General features: G+C 33.4%; 3 protein-coding genes across 4 annotated transcripts; 1 reads left to right on the top strand and 2 right to left on the bottom strand.

Annotated features, from left to right (window-relative positions):
* The first annotated feature begins 8,303 nt into the window (after window positions 1-8,303).
* On the top strand, window positions 8,304-12,585 carry LOC118048554 (uncharacterized). The gene is made up of 6 exons (XM_035058321.2): window positions 8,304-9,093; window positions 9,299-9,490; window positions 9,590-9,829; window positions 10,645-10,862; window positions 11,198-11,452; window positions 11,857-12,585. The coding sequence occupies exons 1-6, from the start codon at window positions 8,655-8,657 to the stop codon at window positions 12,109-12,111; spliced, it is 1,599 nt and encodes a 532-aa protein (XP_034914212.1). The 5' UTR covers window positions 8,304-8,654; the 3' UTR covers window positions 12,112-12,585.
* A 315-nt stretch (window positions 12,586-12,900) lies between these two features.
* Window positions 12,901-16,002, bottom strand: LOC118048555 (mitochondrial import inner membrane translocase subunit TIM14-1). The gene is made up of 3 exons (XM_035058322.2): window positions 15,848-16,002; window positions 15,116-15,294; window positions 12,901-13,323 (listed from the first exon to the last, which is right to left on the bottom strand). Exons 1-3 carry the CDS (start codon window positions 15,848-15,850, stop codon window positions 13,167-13,169), a joined length of 339 nt encoding a protein of 112 aa, XP_034914213.1. The 5' UTR covers window positions 15,851-16,002; the 3' UTR covers window positions 12,901-13,166.
* Window positions 16,003-17,560: 1,558 nt separating this feature from the next.
* On the bottom strand, window positions 17,561-21,716 carry LOC118048557 (protein IQ-DOMAIN 2). 2 transcript variants are annotated; one of them, XM_073409776.1, is made up of 7 exons: window positions 21,419-21,716; window positions 20,795-20,830; window positions 20,564-20,662; window positions 20,155-20,466; window positions 19,667-19,888; window positions 19,085-19,204; window positions 17,561-18,597 (listed from the first exon to the last, which is right to left on the bottom strand). In XM_073409776.1, the coding sequence occupies exons 2-7, from the start codon at window positions 20,801-20,803 to the stop codon at window positions 17,890-17,892; spliced, it is 1,470 nt and encodes a 489-aa protein (XP_073265877.1). In that variant the 5' UTR covers window positions 20,804-20,830; window positions 21,419-21,716; the 3' UTR covers window positions 17,561-17,889. The 2 variants fall into 2 exon arrangements, with proteins under 2 accessions (XP_073265877.1, XP_034914214.1); XM_035058323.2 differs by lacking the exon at window positions 20,795-20,830 and having other exon boundaries at window positions 21,419-21,715.
* Between the last annotated feature and the right edge of the window lie 704 nt (window positions 21,717-22,420).

The raw sequence follows: 22,420 nt of genomic DNA, 5'->3' as shown, positions 1-22,420 counted from the left end.
GTGGACAAACAAATACAATATTTGCATGTGAAACTTTAAGAAATGGTAAAAAAATAATCCAAAAGGAATGAATAATTTAGATTACAGTTGGATACTAGTATGGCTACACATGAGACATTAACAATGGGTTTAAAAACATATAAGAAAGGGTGGACTAACACAATATTTGGTGTATTAATTTCCAATCATATAATGAATCAACATAATATTTGAGAAATCAAGAAGTTCAAATAGTAAGGTAAAATGTAGCATTGCTTAAGGTGGATTTGCCATTTTTTTAGGAGAGAATCCAAGAGGTTATATAAGAAAATGCAAAAAGTTCTTCAAAATAAACTTCATTATAGTATAACGGTGGTTTCAGATAGCATCATTTTACTTGGAGGGCAAGGCAAAGATATGTAATGAGGGATTCTTATATGGGGTAAAAGATTTGGCTAGTTAGGTTTGGCAATAAAAAAGATGTGGTGGAGGAACTCAACAAAATTATTCAAGATAAGGTATGGATGAATAAATAAAGAGATTTGAGAAACTTAAGTCTTTGATGAATGCATTAAATCCTTACTAACTAAAATCTTATTATATTTCAAGCTTTATCAGTGGGCTTAAAAAAGATATAAAGTCAATGCTTAAGATCCTTAAGCCAATAGCATTGATGCATACCTTTAATTAAACAAAGTGGTATGAATAATATAAGAATGCCTTGGCCAAAAAGACCAAATTTTTTCTAAGAACCAATTATTTAAAAGTAGAATCATCACGAGGTTCCAAATATTATACTAAGACTTTGCATGAATACGGAAAGAGGTTAGAGAAATGTTTTAAATATGGATAAAAATATATATTTGTTCATCAATATAATGTTAATGGATTGCACATGGTGGAATGAATAAAAGATGGAAAAGAAGAGTTATTGAAATGATAAAAGGAAGTAGCAATGAAATTTTAGGTGAAGAAAGTAAGGTCCAGGAATATAAATTATCATTGAATGAGTTGACTAATATCTATGCACACAACACCATTAGAATCAAAGGTTATTATCAATAAAGAAATATCATCATCTTAATTGATAATTGTACTTATAACTTCATTGACACTCATATGATTGAAAAAAAATATATTATATCAGTTTTGATAATAGCAAATGAAAATGTGATGAGATGTGACTCTTACAACCCTTAGTTCATACATTTGTATGAATTTTAAGTTGACATAAGGATGTTAAAGTTAGACAAATATGATATGGTTTTTAGAGTGGATTGGATATGAAATTATTCATCTATTTTATTTTACCTTACAAAAATAAAGTTGTTATTCAAAAAAGAAAGAACGATAATAAAATTGAAACGAAAAAAAAAAGTTATTGATTTACAGATGATTATAGCTGTAAAAGTACATAAAAGTTTTAAAAAAACAATTTTTGGATTTATTATGCAATTTTATTAATAGCAGTAGTTAAAAAGACCAGATATGTTATACATGATTCAATAATAAAGGCTTTATTAAATGAATTTGAGGAAGTTTTTACAAAACCAACACTATTGCTTATAGTTAGAACTTTAAATCACATGATTCCAATAGTTTTTTGGTCTAAAACAATTAATATTAGGCCTTATAAAAGTGCTTGTATGTATAAAGAAGAGATATAAAAGTTGGTGAAAGAGATGCTATAAAATAAGATAATTCAACACGGTTGTAATTTTTATACCTTTTTCCAGCCTTGCTTGTAAAAAAGGACAATACCTTGAGATTTTGTATTAATTACAAGTAGCTTAACAATTTGATAGTTAAGAATAAATTTCTAATTCTATTAATTAATGATTTAATGGATGAGTTACAAGTTTCATAGTTTTTTTTTTTTCAAAGCTAGACTTTATATTTGGTTATCATTAAGTAAAGATGCATGAAGATGACATAGAAAAAATTGCTTTTAAAACTCATTATAGGCACACTATGTTCAAGTGATGCCATTTGGTTTGACTAATGCTCCAACCACATTTTAGGCCTTAGTAAATACAATGTTGGAGCTATTTTAAAAAAAAGTATATATTGATATATTTTTATGATATCATGGTATATATTTATATATTTGAAATGCACTTACAACATTTAATGCTAGAATTGGGAACCTTGAAGAAAAACCAATTATTCACCTAGAAATTAATATGTTTTTTTATATATGAGAAGAAGGTTGAATATTTAAGGTACATTATTTTCATAGAAGGCATGGTTATAGATTTAAAAAATATAGAAGTAGTGAGGAACTAGCTATAACCATATTCAATGAAAGAGTTTTTTAGGTTAGCATGCTATTATAGGAGGTTTATAAAGGGTTTTAGAATCATTAGTAAGTTGTTGATTGAGTTATTAAAATAGAATATTTTTAACTAAGATGAAAGTTCACAAAAAGCATTTGATGATTTAAAAGATGCCTTGTGCAAGGCTCCATATTTAACCCTTCATAATTTTAATATAACCTTTGTGTTAGAAACCGATGTGTGTATTAAATTATTAATGGTTTAGATTTTGGTTTAAGTCAAAAGAGAAGACCACTAACTTATTTCAGTGAGGCATCTTGGATTGTTTGTTTAAGAAAAAAGTATATGACATTTTTAATAGCAATGAAAAGATAGAAACATTATCTAGAACATAATTAGTTTATCATCAAAACTGATTATAAAAGTTTGAAACATTTGTTAGAACAGAAGATACACACCAATTTAAAATATAAAAAAAATGACTAAGTTGTTGTGGGCTGAGATATATAATACAATAAAGAAAAAATAAATAAAACATGATAATAAATGCATTCTTCAAGAAGAATAGGAATAAGGATTGTTTTGACTCATAGAAAACTGAAACTAAAAGCATAAAAGCTATCACTACAATATTACCAATTTGATATGAATAAGTCAGTGATATTTGTAAAGAAGACAAAAAACTAAAGAGAATTATTGTTGAAAATTTGACAAATGTTGATAATTAGTTATAATACACATATGAAAAAGGATTTTGAGGTATAAAAAAAATTGTTATTGGCAAACAAGGGAGAAATTAATGAGTCTAAACATGATTTATAAGTTGAAGGATATGCATAAGTGTAAATATTTTATAAAAAAACTCAAGGTTATATTCTACTGGTTTTTTATGAAAGTATTGATGAAAAAGTTTGTAAAAAAATGTGATGTGTATAAGGAGGCAAAATTGGAAGGAGTGTTATATCCTAGGTTGCTTTGACCATTACCGTTGCTAGAAGGTACATAGAAAAATATAACCATGAATTTTATTGAAGGGTTTCCAAAGTCAATAAGGAAAAATGTAATACTAGTAATTGTGGATAGTTTTACTAAATATTTAAATTTCTAAATAGTAGCATATCCTTTTACAGCTCAATAAATTACTTAATTGTTCTTGGACCATTTTTATAAGTTTCATGGGCTAACTATAACCATTATTATATATAAGGTCACAGTCTTTACTAGTTGTTTTAAAATGAATTCTTCAAGTTATTGGGGGTAAAGCTAATGACGAGTTTATCCTACCATCCTCAAACTTAGAAACAAACAAAAATGGTTAATCAATGTTTAGAAATTTATTCGAGGTGTATGACCATGCATAACCCAAATAAATGGTATGAATGATAATTTTTTGCTCAATGGTGGTACAATTCTAGTTACCATTCAACCATTAAGATAAGCCCTTTTTAGGTTTTGTATAGCTACCCTCCTTATAGCAAGAAAGTTGATCCACAGTAAACTATTTTAGTATCAATAATTGAGGAAGTGATTCAAAAAAGGGTTATCATGGACCAATGGCTGTAATTATAATTAGAAAGAACTAGAAAAAAGATGAAGCAGATTACTAATAAGAAGAGGGAAAAAAAAGTTTCAAGTAAGGGATTTGGTGTATTTGAGTGAGCATGGCTTTCATGAAGAATATCAAGCTGAATCCTATATTTTATGACCCTTACAAGATTATTATTTTACATAGAGGGATAGATGTACCCTCGTAATACATAACACTATCACAAATTGTTTTTTTTCCTTATAGTTTGGATCACTTAAACATATCAAGCAGTCTAATATTGTTAATTTGGTGATACTTGCTTGTAAATAATAGAAGAATTACTGGACATCATAAAAAAAGTTTCTAACAAAAATAAAAGAGTGAGAAAACATATTAATTCACCAGAAAAGTTGGTGGCTTCCTAATCATGTGGAGGACTATACATTGTAGGCCTTGTATTTCTGGGAGGATAAGTCCTCGCATTATGGCCTTTTTTGATATAATCGACAAGTGTATTTTTTGCTTCTATAATCTATAAAATCTTTGAATTTATCACTTCCGCCTAATTTTATACCAATCACTTGGGGGCAAAACTTGCTATTATGACCCATTTCACGACATATTTTGTCAACTTAAAGTTGAATCTCATTTTGAATTTGATTCATCCAGCTCCAACAATGTAATTATTTAAAAAGTTTTTATGTTGAAAAAAATCAACTTGATTTTCATTGATTATAGAACCTTAATTGAAAAGGGAAGAGAGAGAAAAGAGAGAAAGGAGAGAAGTAAAAAGAAGAGATCAAAAAATGAAATTGACATGACAATTGTTATTTGTGTTATATTATATATGAAGGCAACTTCATAATTTAATCATTCTTGAAATTTTTATTTGACTCAGGATGTAAAGTGTAATTTCTCAAACTGTAGAGGGAAAGTGAAATTGCAAAAAAACATTATGATATTTTTTTTTCTAATTATCCAAAGAATTAATTATGATAATTACTAGAATAAATTCCCTTCATTATCTATCTTAATTACCTACTAGAAAAAAAAGAAATAATCCCGGCAATTTTAGCTATAAATTTAATATCTTTTGATTGAATAAAAACTATCTAGAAAATGCTTAGGTTATTAACGAAATTGATCAGTCTTTGTTCATAGGCTAGGCATACGAGTTGGTAAAAAGTAATTATTTATGAGCAGAAACAAAATATAAACTTAAAATAGATTGACAAAAAAATAAAATTTTGTAGCTCAAAAAGTTATTTTATAGTAAATTTAAACCTAATATAGACCTGAAAGTTGAGGCACGAGCCAAGCTAAGTTGTATGCCTATGTGGTTTAAGCTCAAAGTCTATTTTGCTCAAGTCTTCATCCCTTTAAATGTTCGAGTATCTTTCAGGTTTAATTTGAACACTTTATATTTTCACTATATAAACAACAATAAATTTTTGTTTCTTTTTTCATGTGGGATATAGTTTTTAGAGGATGTTGGGTTTTTTCAAAACTTGCTAATAAGAGTTTTTGAAATACTTTTCTCATTCACCCATAATATATAGTAATTATGTTGATATTCTGTATTTAAAAGCTTATGTTGAAGAATAAATTTCAACAAAGTCTTAATCTTAAAAATAAATGGAATGTACTTTTAATTTCACTTCAAATATATTTATTAACCATGTATTTAAACAATTTATTCTTCACATTTGTAGCTCTCCATTGTCACCCAAATAAAATCTAGGTCCATAAAATTCTAAAAAGTAACCAAAGATTGGATTTGTGATCTAAAATTTCTTGAGATGATTGAGACTTGAGTTACGAAAGTGGGCATGTAAATCTGACGAGACAAGATTCAATATAATTTTTCATGTAAAAAGCTGCGTCTATTTGCTTCAAAGGGTCACTTACTTCCATTAAACCCAAGCATCCTTCATGCTCCGAGAGGACAATATACTAGTGAAATGGAATCCATGCATTTCATAACCAAACGACAAACAAACAGGAACATAATTTAACATCTGTTTGCTTTGAAGTGTCATTTCCCTTCATTAAGTAGGCATTCTTTAGATTTCTCCCCTCGTACTGCTGGCTTGCAGAACAGCGCAGGTCAAAGAGCCTCTCCGACTTGGGAATTTGGGCGGTTTTCCGGTTCTTAACCACGCATGCACATGTGCTCCGCCTCTCTATATGGAGCATTGATGAATGAAGAGGGTGGCGGCCTAGCATCCAGCTTCGTCCTTCTTGCTGGGGCAACCTAATTACACCGGTGGACCATCCAAAATCAGAGCACTTTCAGAGGAACATAAATTACAAACCCACAAAACAATGTCAGATGAGACATAGATGTGTGGCGATGGAGACATATTCTGTGTGTTTAGTATTGCCATGGTGTATAAAAAAGTTCAGATGCAGGGTTAATGTTGGGTTTAAATTCAAATTAATTCTAATTTATTTTCTCAAAGATAAATGAAACTGAATTTATTAAAATTGAAGTTGATTAATAATTAAATTTAAGTATTAGATGAAACAATAAGTTAAGAAACTAAAATAAAATAAAATAGGCATGCATACAAAGAAATATGAAAAAAATAAACTAGTCAGCAAAATGGTATTAAAAAATAAAAATAAAAATAATTAAATTGTATTTACTTGCTAAAATTCAGATTAAACAATATTATCATTATAGCTAGAGTTATACCATTTGTCTTTAAGATGTTTGGTGCAAACAGTAGATGCAAATTGACTTGCATGCACTTCATCACTAAAATGTTGTTTAGAGTTATGGAGTGAACCACTTTTTATTAAAAAAAAAAAATTAGTTTTTAATTATTTTAATGTTCTTGTGTTAAAAATAAGTTTTTTTTAAATATTAATTTGATATATTTTTAAATAAAAAATATTTTTTATTAAGAAAATTACCTTAAAAAACTACTTTCTTTTTATTGATTTTCAATGAACCAATAAAAATCTCTGTATATAATCTTGAAAGTAAAAGGAGTGTTTAATTATTTTCTTATAGAGGACAGACTATATATCTACACACACGTATACATATATAGGCCTTAGGCCTTAGAAGAGAAAAGAAACAAATTATTTTTCTTACCTTAAAAAATAATTTTGCTCATATTGACGAAGCTGGCCTTTAACCATCCTTTCCACTGACTTACCATGGACCACCACTTATAACGGGGTGTTTTGGAGATGCAGTAATAATTATTTTTAAATATATTTTTATTTAAAATAATATATTTTTATTTTAAAATTTTATTTTAAATATTAATAAATCAAAATAATATTGAAAATATTAAAAAATAATTTTTTAAGAAATAAAATCATGCTGCACAAAATCCAATATGATAAGGAGAAATTCGTGGCTGCTCTTCCCCTCATCCCTGAGAGTGAGAGAATGAAGCCACCTTATAACGGGTGTTTTGAAAATATAGTAACATTTAATTTTTAAATATATTTTTATTTAAAAATATATTTAAATATTTTTTTATTTTTTAAAATTTATTTTTAATATTAGTATATCAAAATAATATAAAATATTAAAAAATAATTAATTTTAAATAAAAATATATATTTTTATTTTTTTCAAAAATATTTTTAAAACACAACAAAATCAAGCAGCACAAAATCTAAAAAGGCAGGGAGAAATTCGTGGCTGCCCTTCCCCTCATCCCTGGCAGTGAGAGAATACTCGTTCTAAACTTAGATTTATTTGAGGAATGCGTATTAGAGTATTTTTTTTACTTAGAAAAATATTAAAATTGTGATTTTTTTATTTTTTAAAAATTATTTTTAATATTAGTACATTAAAATAATATAAAAATATTAATTTAAAGTAAAAAAAAAATTTAATTCTTTTTAAAATATAAAAATAAATAGTTTCTTATCCAAATTCTTTTAGCTACCACCAGGCCCCACTCCCTTGTCGTTCCACATCACATCATGACCTCGACTTTCCATTTTCTCTCCTCACCCATTGTTTTCTACCCAAGGAGAAACATTAGCATCTTTCTTCAACTACCCTCTCACACCTATTCACCACCCTACGATGTTAAGAAAAAATGCAATTTCTACAATCAGAACCAACGGTCACAATTTAAGGAGGACGGACTTACTAGCATTACTGCATCAAAACCTTCTTAAAAAATAAAGTTGTACAAGAACATTCCCGTGCACATGCATCCACCGCATATTTCTCGCTGACACATCAGCGCCGTACGCAACTACCACCAGAAAAAAAATTATCATGCTCACACTCACGCTCCCAACCGGACGGCACGCACCGGCACAGCCGGTTTTACCAAGGCGTTAAACGCACGCGTGCGTGTATTGGCAGTTGGTCACGTGGCAAAACCGTCACCTTCTGCCATATCCAACGGTCCAAAAGCACCATCAGGCCTCTCTCCAAATACAAAAGGTCCAAAACAGGAGAAACAGCTCGAGAGGGGGAGGAGAGGGAAGACTGGAGGAGAGAGAGATGATATAAGTTAACGAGTCAATTCATAAAAAAATAAAAATAAAAATAAAAATAAAAAAGTAAAAAAAGAAGAGGTTGATAATCACTACTATTAAATTAAATTAAGCAATGAGAATTGAGATGAGATGATAATCAGAGCCAGCAGTTTTTGTTTTTTCCCCCCTTTTCTTCTTCTTCTTTTTTTTTTTGCCTTCTTTTTTATGCTTAGAAGAAGATTTTATTCTTTATTAATAATGGTCGGCTAGTTTGTTTGGACTTCAAAATAATAATAATAATAATATTAATGAAGGCTTGAAACTCACGCTTAGAAAGCAAACTCTCTGTCGTTTTATAGAGTGAGAGGCAAGACGGTGTTACTAGAGTTAGGTATTTTTTAACAGTGAGAATGGCGGAGATGAAAGGAGATGGAGGGGTGAACACGTGGGCAGATGAGCTAGCGAGTTTAATGGAGGACAGTGGAATCCGATATACAGGAGAGCCAATTGATATGACGGCACCGCCACCGCCACTCCCGATATTCGCTGCAACAGGAATAATGGGATCGGAGACGGAAATGGAAAGGGAAAGGGAGAGTTTGAAGGAGCAAGTGACGGGGTTTCTGAAGTCGTGGGGAGAGATGGTGGTGGATTTAGGGAAAGGATGTAAAGATATAGTGACGCAAAGTAATTTGGTGACCGAAGATTCGTTTATTGTGCGAAAATTTGGAAAGCCAATGGCTAAAGCGTCGGCCAGATTAAAGTTTTTGAACGAGTTTTTGCCTGAGGATCGGGACCCTGCTCTAGCTTGGCCTGTCATTCTCTTCGTATTTGTTCTCGCTCTTGCCGGTAACAGTAATATATTTTTGTCAAATTTGTACTCAAGATCTGTATGTATTTATTGAGAAATTACTTAATCTGATTTATATTAATGTGATTTTCGATAGTGTAAATGCGGGTAAAATCTTTTTATTATTATTATTATTATTCTTTCAGTTCTGTGCTGTTTGGCTTTGTGATTCGACTGACTATATCCTTTGTTGTGTCTTCTCAGCACTAAGTATAAATAGCACAGATGATAGCTTGGTTCCGTCGGTAAAGAAAATGCGTGTACATCCGCCTAGTGCTAATCGCATACCGCTTCCCGATGGTCGACACATGGCTTATCTCGAGCAAGGTGTCCCGGCCGACAGAGCAAGATTTTCTGTGATTGTTCCGCATTCTTTTCTTTCCTCTCGACTCGCAGGTATGTATGAGGAACTGGGATTTATGGGGCTCTACCAGGCTGCTTATCAATTTTGATGTTTTTTTTTTTTTTAATGTTTTAATGATTGTCCGTTGAAAGGTATACCTGGAGTCAAAACATCACTGCTTCAAGAGTTTGGTGTTCGCTTGATCACGTATGACCTTCCTGGTTTTGGAGAGAGCGATCCTCATGCCATCAGAAATCTTAACTCCTCGGCAATGGATATGCTCTACCTAGCTGATGCTGTTGGTGTTAATGGAAAGTTTTGGGTGTTGAGTTACTCAAGCGGAAGCATGCACTCTTGGGCTGCACTTAGATATATTCCAGACAGAATTGCTGGTATGTCAACCTATTTATTTTTATAAAAGTGATTTACTATGAAAATCTTAAACTTCTTTTTCTATGTTTATAGTTTTTGTTTTTAGTTTGAAACTAATACCCTTAAATTCTGATAAATTTCTCATGATTCTCTCTTTTCCCAGTCTGATGATGTCAACATAGGTATTTATTGAATTGTAGTTGGTTGGGATCTGATTAACGAGATTCAAGCTGGGAATGTTGAATTTGGCATCATATGAAAGAATAATGTTGAATTTTGAGAACGAGAATGTAAAACTGCCTGGTGGCGACAAAAAGTTTGTGGTGACATCGTGTAGCTAGCTAAGGGTCTCATAGATAAACATGACTAAATAAACACAAGAATAATTCGATGAATTTGGAGCTTAAGAAAATGCCATCCACAGGACGAGTCCAACGTAGATTAGTTTCTTGTTGGAGAAATTAAAAACTGGGATGAATGTAATGATTTTGCTCTGGGATCAGCACGAAAGGTACCATGCATGTGGTCTATAAAGTTCCTTGGATAGGAGATAGTTGGTGCAGTTGCTCTACAATATGCCATGTCTTGGATTTATCACAAACTTTGAACTTCTATACTCTGGCTACTGAGCAGAATATTTTTGTACCCCTCTTCTCACGAGCTGAACTTTCAAATTCTCAGATCATGTCTGTATATCAGTAAATGTAATAATGTGATGAAACATACATTTCCTGCTTTCCTACTTAGTATTTCTTCGTCGTTCAACCAAGAGTCCATATTTTGTGGGATAAATGTCACGTGTGATTTATCAGGATCTTCTTTTCTGAATTTGCAGGCGCTGGCATGTTTGCTCCAATGATTAATCCATATGAGCCAAGCATGACAAAGGAAGAGATGAGAAGAACATGGGATCAGTGGTCCTCTAGAAGGAAGCTATTGTATTTCTTAGCTCGGAAATTTCCGAAGTTCCTCGCTTATTTTTATCACCGAAGCTTCCTGTCTGGAAATCATGGTGAAATTGATAAGTGGATGTCTCAATCACTTGGAAAGAAGGTTAATTCTTGTTATCTCGAGTTACTTCTCAGAGGATTTAAGCCTTTCCAGACCTTTCCATATGCATTTTACCTGTTGTAATCTTCAACCTCCTTTCATTATATTATCATAAGATGGGTTGCCTATGAGGATTTCAACTAGTATCATATAACCAGTATTATGAGTGGAAACACATGGCATCATTCTTGTATTACCGAATACCTGAAAGAAACAACCTGCTTCCTCTTTCTGATACATTTGACAATTTACTTGTCGGGACAACCCTCAGAAACTACAACTAGTTGTGAAGGATGTTATTTTTCTAATTATTTGTAACATTAGCTTGACATGTTCAGGATGAAATTCTGATCAAGGAGCCAATGTTTGAGGAGTTTTGGCATAGGGATGTCGAGGAGTCGATACGCCATGGGAGAGCAAAATCATTCATCGAGGAAGCTGTGCTACAGGTGTCAAACTGGGGTTTCAGCATAGCAGATCTTCAGGTGCAGAGGAAGTGCCAGAGGAATGGCTTTCTTCTTTGGCTCTGGTCCATGTACAGTCAGGCAGAATGTGAACTGGTGGGATTTCTTGGTCCAATACACATTTGGCAGGTTTGTGAAATGTGAAATCTTCTTTCATGATAGTTGCTGCTTCACGGTATAGCATTTCTAAGCAGATAGTGTACTTCATTTTGTTTTGAAGATAGAATTCGTTGGGTATAATAAACATTGCATTAGTATTCTGTTTTATAAATCGAAAACTCCCAGTCTCTTTCCTAAACCAAAAAGGTACCAAGATAGCATTCTAAAAGGCCCCAAATCTCTTCCTGGGTTGTTTTCTGAGATTGCCTTGTCTATTTTGTAAATGGATTTGACATTAGTTGCAGCATAGTTAATTTCTTGAATTTTCAAGTATTAAAACACAATACTCTATAGTGACTCAGTTATATAACTATCACACTGCTGGGTGCTACCAAAGTTGTTTATGTTTTATTTTGTTGATTGATGTTGAACAGGGTATGGATGATCAAGTAGTGCCGCCATCAATGATTGATTACATAAGCCGGGTTCTACCAGGGGCCAACTTGCATAAGCTCCCAAATGAAGGCCACTTTTCGTACTACTTTTTCTGTGACGAGTGCCACAGACGGATATTCTCTACTCTTTTTGGAGATGCTCTAGGCCCTCTTGACAAGGTGGAAATCGATGGAACTTCATTTGAAGCAGAGGTGGAAGACGTGTCATCCACTACAAATTCTGTCGGGAAATGATACGTCAGTATAGTTATACTCCTTTTAGCACGAAGGAAAGCAATGTAAATACCCCACAGGTCAGTGGAGCATGAAGAGGTTTAATTCTAGGTGCTATCTGTTTCCATATTTTTGAATGATGGGTAATACGAAGGAGAGTAGAAAAGCAAGGAGGCCGCGAATCCAGATGAGGGTTTTTCCTTATATAGTGAATTCTCAATAGTCTTAATATTCTTAAATACTACCACTTCAATTTCGAGTAGCCACATTGAAATTGAATCATATCTGATTTTCTTTTTCCTGTACGGGTACATCTTCCTGAGAATCCAATTAACTAGCAGTCGCAACTCAAGAAGCGGAAATGTGAAAAAGTAAGGCAGTAGTTTTATGCTAGAAGAAAAGATGAGACTGGGTGATTCATTCCAGCACTGAATGAGCCTGCTAATAATATTTTCTAGATGAGCCATTCAGGCTCTGTATGTATATTTGTTTCCAGTTTTGTTGATGGTTCCTGTAATTTAAAGATGGATGATGCACTTACCACACGGCCAAGACAGTTTGAGAAGTATCTTCGGATGGGGCAAACACCTATTTGAAGGCGATAGAAGCCACATCCAGAGTTGCTATGAACCATCTGCAACAGTTTTCCTATCGTACACAGCTTCTATTATTCAATTTGAAAAACAACTCAGGATGGCCAGGTGTCTGTTCAACGGAATTAAAATATAAAAAACTAGAGCTGCAAGTGTCAGGATAGATTATGGACTGGTCCTTGGGTCCTGGTAAATGGGGCAATTTATGGACCACATGAGGAAAAAACAGCAGGCAAATCCATTATTTTGATCAATAGCATCTGCTTTGGAACATCCAAAGGCCGAACGACAGTTTGTTTCCCTCACATTATACAAAATTCATAAATAAGAAATACAAAATGGCTTTCAGTTGGTGTACCTCTTTTGGGTCCCAAGAAAACGATTAAACACAGACCCCGAATTTTCTTACTGCAGTACTTCTATCCTTCAATTTGACTCCGCTGCAAATGGCAATTTTGTTTTGAAACAGAGTTAATAGGCGCGCTAAAATGCAGATCCACCACCCTTTGTTTTTCCAAGTAAGATATCCTTCGCTTCATTTATTTTAGAAGCAAGGTAATGGCTTCCGCCTGCATCTGGATGGTTTGCGACCATCACCCTCCTATGTGCTTCCTTGACCTTGTCTGCTGCAGTACTTTCCCTATAAAAGATAACCAGTAACAAAATTATCAGTGAGTTTCCCTCAGAGAAAATGTAGATAGATCTCCACTGATGCACGTGTGCCATGGTGTACTTAAGAGAAATGAAGAAGTAAACATATGCTCGCGACATTGCAAAAGCTAGGGCAGAGGTTGTTGATTGGTAAAATTGTAAATGGCTAGTGATTGCAATATTAAGAAGGCAGGTTTCAGTTCTGAGAGCAGCCACTACATAACAAAATGCTGAATGGTAGAACTGGGAAATGGATATGCAGTGTTCATGAAATTTGTAAATATAGTAAAGGTGGACTGGCATCTACGTAATCAAATTGAATTGATTTTGCACCTTATGAGCAAAACCATACACCTAAGTCAATCTAACATAGAACAAACATTTCTGCTCAACAAGGCATGCTGGTCAAGATGGTACTTTCCAAAATAAATCAAGCAAATTAAATTGAATTTGCTCCTCATGATCAAAACCATGCACCCGAATCAATCTGATATAGAATGAACCTTTCTGTTCAAACAGGTTTGTAGGTCTAGAAAGCACTTGCACCCAAGTCAATCAAGCTCATGCCTGTGATTGAACTGCCAACAGGGTTCATCAACAAAAGGAGGCATATAAATTAGTCCCTAGAAACCAATCTGATAACAATAACAACGATGACTTTGCCTTCCCACCCCCACAATTAATGATACTCGGTCTTTTGCAAGGGTGAAGCAATGGATTCCCTTTACTGTACACATCATCGCTATCAGGCAGGTCAAGTTCATAAGATAAGCATAGCCATTTTAGGGACTGCAGATCTGACAGTAAGAGTAGGGAGTAACTCTACTAGTATATTAGTTATGAGAAGAGGAGAAAACGAGACAAACTTGAGCATGGCCAAGAAAAGATGAGTCAAGCTCTGCGAAGCTTTTGTAAGCTCCATTTGCGTTCCAGGTCACTCAAACAAATTTGAGCATGGCCACACAATGATAAGCCAAGCTCAAGAAGCTTTTCTAAGCTCCATTTTGAGTTTCAAAAACCTTCAAACAGTAAGATGTGACTAAACCAGCTCAAATAGCAACATATTGGATGAGATCACACCTCACTCCAGTTAAGATTGGCAGGTCAAAGCCACCATGATGTGATCTCCAGTAAAAAAGGTTCATTTTCCTGCTTTTAGAAAACACTAACAAATACAACAAGAACAAACATAAAGAAAGGACTACACCAAAAGACTAGGGGCAAGAGCAAACATAGTAATTGTAGAGCATTTTCTGGCAAATGGAAAACAATGATGCATATCTCAATGTTACAGATCATGTGGCCGACATCAACATCACTTTGGAATCATATAGTAAATCAATATCTTTGAGATTAGGTTTCAATAAGCTACTTGGAAAAGGTTATGTCTTGAATCCCGAGGCACCAAAAAGCTACAAATCCCACTAATTTTGCAATGACGGATATAAAGCAGCTGCATTTAGGTAGTTTCTGATGATCCCTGTACCCAGCATGTGTGAGAACACACACACAATGCTAGGGAATATTGTTTCTGTTGGACCTTGAGGGGATCACAACTGCCAGGACTTCAGTTTTTAATGGCAAAATGTTGATTTATTGTTAAATTTTCAATCATAATAATGCCATTGCAGCATACATCACTGGTGCTTCATCATATGCACACTATTTAATGCACACCATCATCACATACACATCAGAAGAAAAGCACTTCCTACTAATGTCATTTCATCAAAATACTAAATATATATTTATTTCTAACAGTTGAAAACCTAACACAGTACCTTACTCCAAGTATTAGAGCTGCTTCTCTCCTCGTCATGACAGATTGAAAACCACCTTCGTAAAATTTACGCATTCTAGCAGTTGGAGGCCTTGCTTTGAATGCCTGCCAAGCCTGGATGCCATATCTGCCAGCATATGCCGTAGCTGCAACTGCCATTCCCATTATCAATGGTGTAGCCTGAAGAAAAATTTTCATTTCAACTTCATTATCAACACAACTCCAATAATAAAAACTAATAAATGAGAGTCCACCCTATAACTCCAGAAATTAGACCAAATCGTCACGTGATTCTCAAAACTAAACTTAATCTAGCTGACAGCGGTGTTGTTAAGAAGCGCTCGAGGCAAGGCGAGGCCACAATGTTTTTATTAGCATCAGGCAATGAATTTCAATGACGCACTGCCAAGGCGAGCACCTCGTGAGTGAGCGCTAAGCGTTAAAGCGAGTGCCTGATTGAAATACTTCTTTTTCTGCTGGATTTTTCTTTTCTTGAACTGATTTATGCATAAATTAGGGAAGCACAATCAAATTTATCGGGAACCAAACAGGTGGTAATCTAAATCTATCAAAACAGAAAAAAGAAAAGAAAACCCTAATTCGATAAATAAAGGTTTAATCAGAACCCTAAAAGGCGAAATTAGGGAAGCATCAGTATTTGACATAAGAATCAGGAAACAAATATTTGTAATTCTTGAAGAAAAAACAAAGAAGAAGAGAGAGAGAGACTCACCATTTCTGAAATGATTGAGAGCTGGAAGAAAAGGGAAGGAACATTCGCGGGCGTAACGTTTGATTTTTGCTCGTTTTATAGATTCCAATACTCGGTTGTCACTTGTTTAGGGTTCGCTTCCTGAGCGTAAAAAAAATATTATTATTATTATCTGTACAGCGCGTTACCTCATCAAAATAATCATAATAAAAAAAGTTATTGGAATAGTACAAGCCAGTTTACAAAGTGTTCAGGTATTATTTTACTAAATTGTTTTTTTTGTTGAAAATTATTTTTTTATATATGTTTTAATTTTTTTTAATGTGTTGATGTTAAAAATAATTTTTTTAAAATAAAAAATATATTATTTTAATGTATTTTCTAACAAAAAATACTTTAAAAAACAACAATTACCACATTCTTAAATACTCTCCTAACCTAGAGTGCAGCATCGCAAACAAAAATTTGATGTCATAAATGTTTGTTTCTATTTCATAAAGTTTTCTAATTAAAAATAAAAAAATATTTAATTTTAATAACACAAATTAAAAAATATATTAAAAAATAAATCATAGAAAAAGTTGTTTATGTTAAATATATAACACACTAAAAAGTGTGGGTTAATCATTTTATACACGTGCATTGTTTATTCTCTTATATTTTTTTATGGACTCATTGTTTAAAATTTTTGTTTTAGTTTTTAATTTGATCCTCCATTTTTTTTTACCGCTTGCATCTTCTTTAGCCAAATTGAAGAACAATTTAATTAAATTTATTGACTAAGGATAAAATTGAAAGAGGAAAGATCAAAGTGGAAAAGACACAACAAATGAGTGATGGTTTTAAAGTTCAAAAAAAAAATCTAATTTAGTACTCAAACTTTATAAATTATACCTAATCGATCCCTTAATATTTTCTCAATTCCATTTTGGTATAAAAAAATATTTTTATTATTTTTTAGTCTATGATTTAAGAAAAAGAGAGATATCATTGTATTCTACTAGTAAAGAAAGAAAATGAGTGTTGACACTAATTTTAACCATAAATATGATCGATTTTGATATCAAAAAGTTTTATTTGGTGATAAGAGTTTCACTTAGAACCTGGAAAATCTATTTATAGCCTAAAAAACCCAAAAAGCAGCTAAAAAACTTGAAATCAACTCAAACCAAAAAATATTCTCAATGTCAGATCTACCTCTGTGGGTAATGAGAAGGAAAAAAACATATAGATGAAGCTCCCCTCATGAGATGGAATACATTAACAACAATATTAATTATTTTTATGGTCAGAATCATCATTAATGGTGACTCTTTTTTTTTATGCCAGAATCTAGCGAGTCTATCTCCTTCTTCTCACAAGAAAAGGACTAAAACATTAGAAAAAATAAAGTTTAGTACTAAAATTAAATTTCTAATAATAAAAGAAATTGATATCTAATAACTAAAACATGTGGGGACTAAAATAAACTTTTAAAATGAAAATCAAAGTTGCCACATTTTTTTTATTTATTTTAATCCTTTATCTTTTAATTTAATTTTTATAAAAAAATATAAAAAAGCAGTTGAATATTAATTTAAGCTCAAAATGACTTAATTTGTGAAAAAAATATTTAAAACCAAATTGAAAATTTAAGAAAAATGGACCATTCTAATCAAGAGGATGAATAGTGTAAGAGCTGTAGAATTCACCACGCGCTTACTTTTTGTTAATGTATATCAGAAGCCTATTCAGTAAAGAAAAGCAAGTAAACAAGATCGAACAAATATTGTTATAGGAGAGAACATGGATGTCTTAAAGTCAATATTGAACATTATTTTCCGCAGTACAAATGTGAAGACAAACAATGGAAGTAAGGGCAAATATAAACAAAAAGAAACGAACGAATAACGAGTGCCCATGAACAGCTAATTTCACCGCAAACTGCAACACTTTCTGACCAATGAATAAATAATTAACAGCTATAGAAGCAGAAGGTTCAGAAATCAAATGATCCGTATGATCTCTCTTTTTCTCCACATCTTAAAACAGACTTAATCGCTTTTCATTCAATTCCTCAACACTTAAATGCCCTCGCCAGCAGCCTCACTGTTTTCTGCTTTTAAGCTGCTTTCCAATTTTGGGGGACCTGAATACCTCCTTGCTTTGGCTGGTGAGGGAGGGTAGGAAAGCCGCTTCTTGGCAGACCCCAAGGATACCTTTTCCTTCTCAGGCGTTCCGTTCATCTCTGCCCCCGATGGGTTTTGTAATCTGGACTTTGCTCTCGCGGATTCTGTAGGTACCATGTAACTTGGAAGTGGTGGAGAGCTTCCAAGGCTCTCATCATCTCGTACAAATGAACCTGCAATGCTATGCCTTCTACTACGATCTGACTGAACACTGACCACACTTTTAGATTCATCATCTAGGCCCCCAATGCCACTCCTTGGGCTGGCTGACTTCAATTTTCTAGCAACTGTAGAAGCAGCTGGCTTGTTAGGAGTTGATTGGAACTGTAGGTTCGTGGTTTTGGTTGGTCTTTCACTTTCTCTTGGAGTTAGTTTATCAGAATTGAGCTGGTAGCGAGCATAAGATTTGCTTATATCCCCTCCAGTAATGCTGCGGCTCGCACTCTTTAGAGATGAATGGTCACTATTAAGTTCTTTCTCCGTCATGCTCCGGCTCTCCCATGGATGGGCTGCCATCCATCGTTCCAACCAGCTCCAACCCCAGGATGGATTGCCACTCATGAACATGGGGTTTACAGCTCGTGAAGAATTCTTCCAGGCTTGCTGTGAAGTATTTTATGGAGTTAGACTTGGTTCTTAAAACACATGATCATTCTAGTTTCATGAAAGTAAATTAAAGGCTGAACATCTTTCAGTCTGGCATAGGGTAAGCACAGACCATCTATTAAGTCGAGACATATATAGTGGTGTATAATCATGTTCCAGGAAAAAAATAATTACAGTGCACCATTTTCCAAACCACCATCTACTTAACTTTGACAGAGTGACCAAGCAAATAACTGGGAGTCAGCTATTTAACAGACAGGTTTGTGTAAATTTCTAACTTTCAAGATAGCTCAGTCAGCTGTCATTGCATACTTTATTATTTATCTATACGACCTCTCTACTAAGCTATTTAACAAACCGGTTTACTCAAATTTCTAACTTTTTGGATGTTAAAATAGCTAAGCTGTCCTCTCATACTTAATTATTCATCTGTGCGAGCCCTCCACACTCTCAGCAGAGTAAAAGAAACAGAGGAATTGATCACCTGATGAGAGAAAGAATAAGCCTGTGCTCTTTCCCTTCTCACAGCTGCCTCAAACTTGTTTAGCAGGTTAGCTTCAATCTGTTCCTTTGACTGTAGACTGTCATCCCATTCCTCTCCAATCTGTCATAACATCAGAACGCTCATACTTAGCACAGGGACTGAACCACCAGAGATATTATGTTAGTTCATCAGATAAGAAATATGTGGCAGGGATACTGAATTAGGAACCTAAATGAAAACATTGCATGCCCTGCTAAAAGTCCAGCTGCGTAGTCATTTGGAAAACATAATTTTAGTATGAATACCGCTTTTACTATTTGGCATTCATGTGCTACTATTTATAGGAATAATTCTCAACCCACCATCACTAGTTCTTTCCATATCACATGTTTTTATGAATATCAGCCCCTATTAAACAAGGAAAAAAGGGTTCATGAAGTCCCCAAGAGCCTTTAAGAGTTTCATATCCATGGCAAAAAGGTTGAACAAATCCATGATGACTAAACAGAAAATAAGTCGGTGTCCATTTGAGTGGGGACATTTGAACAGATAATATTACGAATAAACACAAGTGGGACAGACCCGCAAGCTTTCAAACTCTTTTGCATGCTCATGTAGGAGTTGTCTCTGTAGGGCCTGGTTCTCTTCTGACATTCTAATCCTCCTTGTGTGTATCTGTGACTGCACCCGAGCTAGAGTCTGCATGCAGCGGAGAGTATGGGTTGCTTGTCTTTTTATCGTAGGCCCTTCCATCAGAGATTTGAGCCTGAACAGCCCTCTCAGAGCCCGCAATGCTCTTCTTGCCTAAATGAAATCAGAACAAATGCAAGTGTAGCTTATAAAACCCACTCGTTACTTGAAATTGACAAGACACTACAGGTTTGAACTTTCATCCCCCCCCACAAAAGAAAATAAATAAATAAAAGAAAGAAAGTACAAACAGTAAAAAAAAATTCTTTCTTCAATTACAAGAAAGCATTCCAATACCCAGTTTAGAAGAATTGTTAACTATCCTTTTTCTCTCCAAGATTCCAACATCAATAACAAAGGTAATGCAGCACAAGACATACCATGTATCCTCGGAATGCTGTCTGAATCTTAATTGCCGCCACTTCTTCCTTCGATTTGCCAGCATATTTATTAACCTTGGTTGGTTGAAAAACCTCAGTGGTGGTTTGAACAGTAATCGGAGCATGCTCAGCTACTGCAGCAGTGACAACTGGAACAGAGTAAGTGTGCTGGTTCTCTTCATTTGTGGTTTCAATTAATTTCACCTCGTCTAGTTGAGGAGGAGGAGATCGCATTGTAACATTTTCTAAAGAAGTGGAATCCGAATCCAGTTGTTGCTTGCGAAACCATTTCTTCTTCGATTTATTTGATTTCTAAAACCAATAGAACCAAAATTATTCGAGTAAGAACCAATCATGATTACTAAAACAACCTACAATTCAATACTAAAAACCACATTCTTCTAAATACCTGGTTTTTCTTCTCCTTGGAATCAGGGCTAAGAGCTTTCTTTACACTAGAAAGCCATTTTCCTTTCCTCCCCATCTTCTTATCATTCCCCAATTCAACCTTTTTCAGAAACAAATCAAAAGATCAAGTTTGGAACATCAATTGTGCATCATATACATTAACGAAATCCTACATATTTTAAACAGAGATGAAGAAAGTTACAAGTGTGATAAAAGCGAAAAAAAAAAATACCTGTGCCATAAGCAGAAATGAGACTCTACATCAATACTAATCATGGAAAAACACGAATAAGGGGATGCAGAGAACGTAATGGTCAAAGACTCAAAAGGGAAGAAATTTAAGAAAATCATGCTATACAATGTGTACATTTTCTTTATACAAAAAGGTAGCAGCCAAATTGTAGACTCAGCACAGTTTCTCCCTATCCCGCATTTTTTTCCAGCCAGCATAACAATTAACACAATTATCCAAGTATTTTACAATCAACAAGTCTCGAACAAAGAAAGTAAAATTAGTAGTAAGAAGATGGTAGATTTTGCTACTATTCCCACATTTTCTCTCAACCAAACGGAGAAATAAAACTAAGAAAAAACATATTTCTTTTAAACCTTGTGTACATTTTCCATAATTTATCAGCGACCAGAAAAAGAAATAACATGGAAAAAAGTCCAAAGTTTATAAGCCCATCTACAAAAATTTCAGTTCCAAGCAATGCGGCACTAAAGAAACCATTTTGAAACTAGGGTTGAATACCCTAAAAAAGAAAACAAAATGATAACAACAAAAAGAAGCAAAAAAAGGCTAATGTTGCATGTAATTGGGGTCCATGAATCAGATTAGAGATAAGAAAAGTACCAGTAAGCGAAGTGGGCAGATCCCAATGAGATTTGTTTTTTGAAATCACAGATGGGTCTCCATCTATCTTCTTTTTTCTTTCTCCAGGGCACCACAACACAAAAGGGATTGAGAAGAGGAAATTGAAGACCTTTCTGACTAGAGAGATGTTTTCTTGAATGAAAAGACGAGTGAAAGGAGAGGCATAGGAGTGAAGAAGACACAGCTGGTAATCGTAATGGGATAGCAGCTAAGGGTGACCCCACTACTCCCTTCTTAGAACTGGTAAAATGGGACCCACTTTCATTGATGCATCGCTCTGTTTCTTTCGGTGCAAACGATATTCAGATGCCTTTTGGTATTTTAAATACTGTTTTGTATATGTTTTTTATTTGAAAGGATATTATAATAATAATTTTTTTTATTTTTAAAAATTTATTTTTATTATTAATACATAAAAAATCTAAAAATCTAAAAAAAAAAAAATTTTTTTAAAAAATATTTTTGCAGAGTAAAATTAAATCTGGTTTGGTATTTAATAATGTTTGTTTTTTAAAGTATTTTTTAATAAATTTTATTTTTAATATTAATATATTAAAATAATTTAAAAAGAAAAAAATTAATCACAAAAACAAACAAACTCCTGCCCATATACATTGCCAAATGACTGGTCTGTCCTTTAACCATTTTAAAAGCTAAACTGATAGTGTATCAAAAACATGCCATTGGAGAGAAATAAAAAATTAATACAATTGTTCTTCTTTTATTTTATTTTTTTGCCACGCCAGTCTATCTCCTCCTCCTCCTCCTTCCTTGAGCCTGGTCAAACCGGATGCGTAGGCTCCAAAATCCCTCTTCTTCTTCTTCTTCTTCTAATTTAAAAAATAAATAAAAATTGACATGGCATAAATCTCTATTAAAAAAAAATCAATTTACTGTGAGCTCTCAGTAGCCGTTGCCACCTGTTTAATTTGTGAGAAATTGGGGCACATGGTTATTGAATAAACCAATTTTTAAGGCATA

This window comes from Populus alba, chromosome 6 (assembly GCF_005239225.2).
Source record: "Populus alba chromosome 6, ASM523922v2, whole genome shotgun sequence".
Lineage (NCBI taxonomy): Eukaryota > Viridiplantae > Streptophyta > Magnoliopsida > Malpighiales > Salicaceae > Populus > Populus alba.
This window is presented reverse-complemented; position numbering and strand designations above follow the sequence as displayed.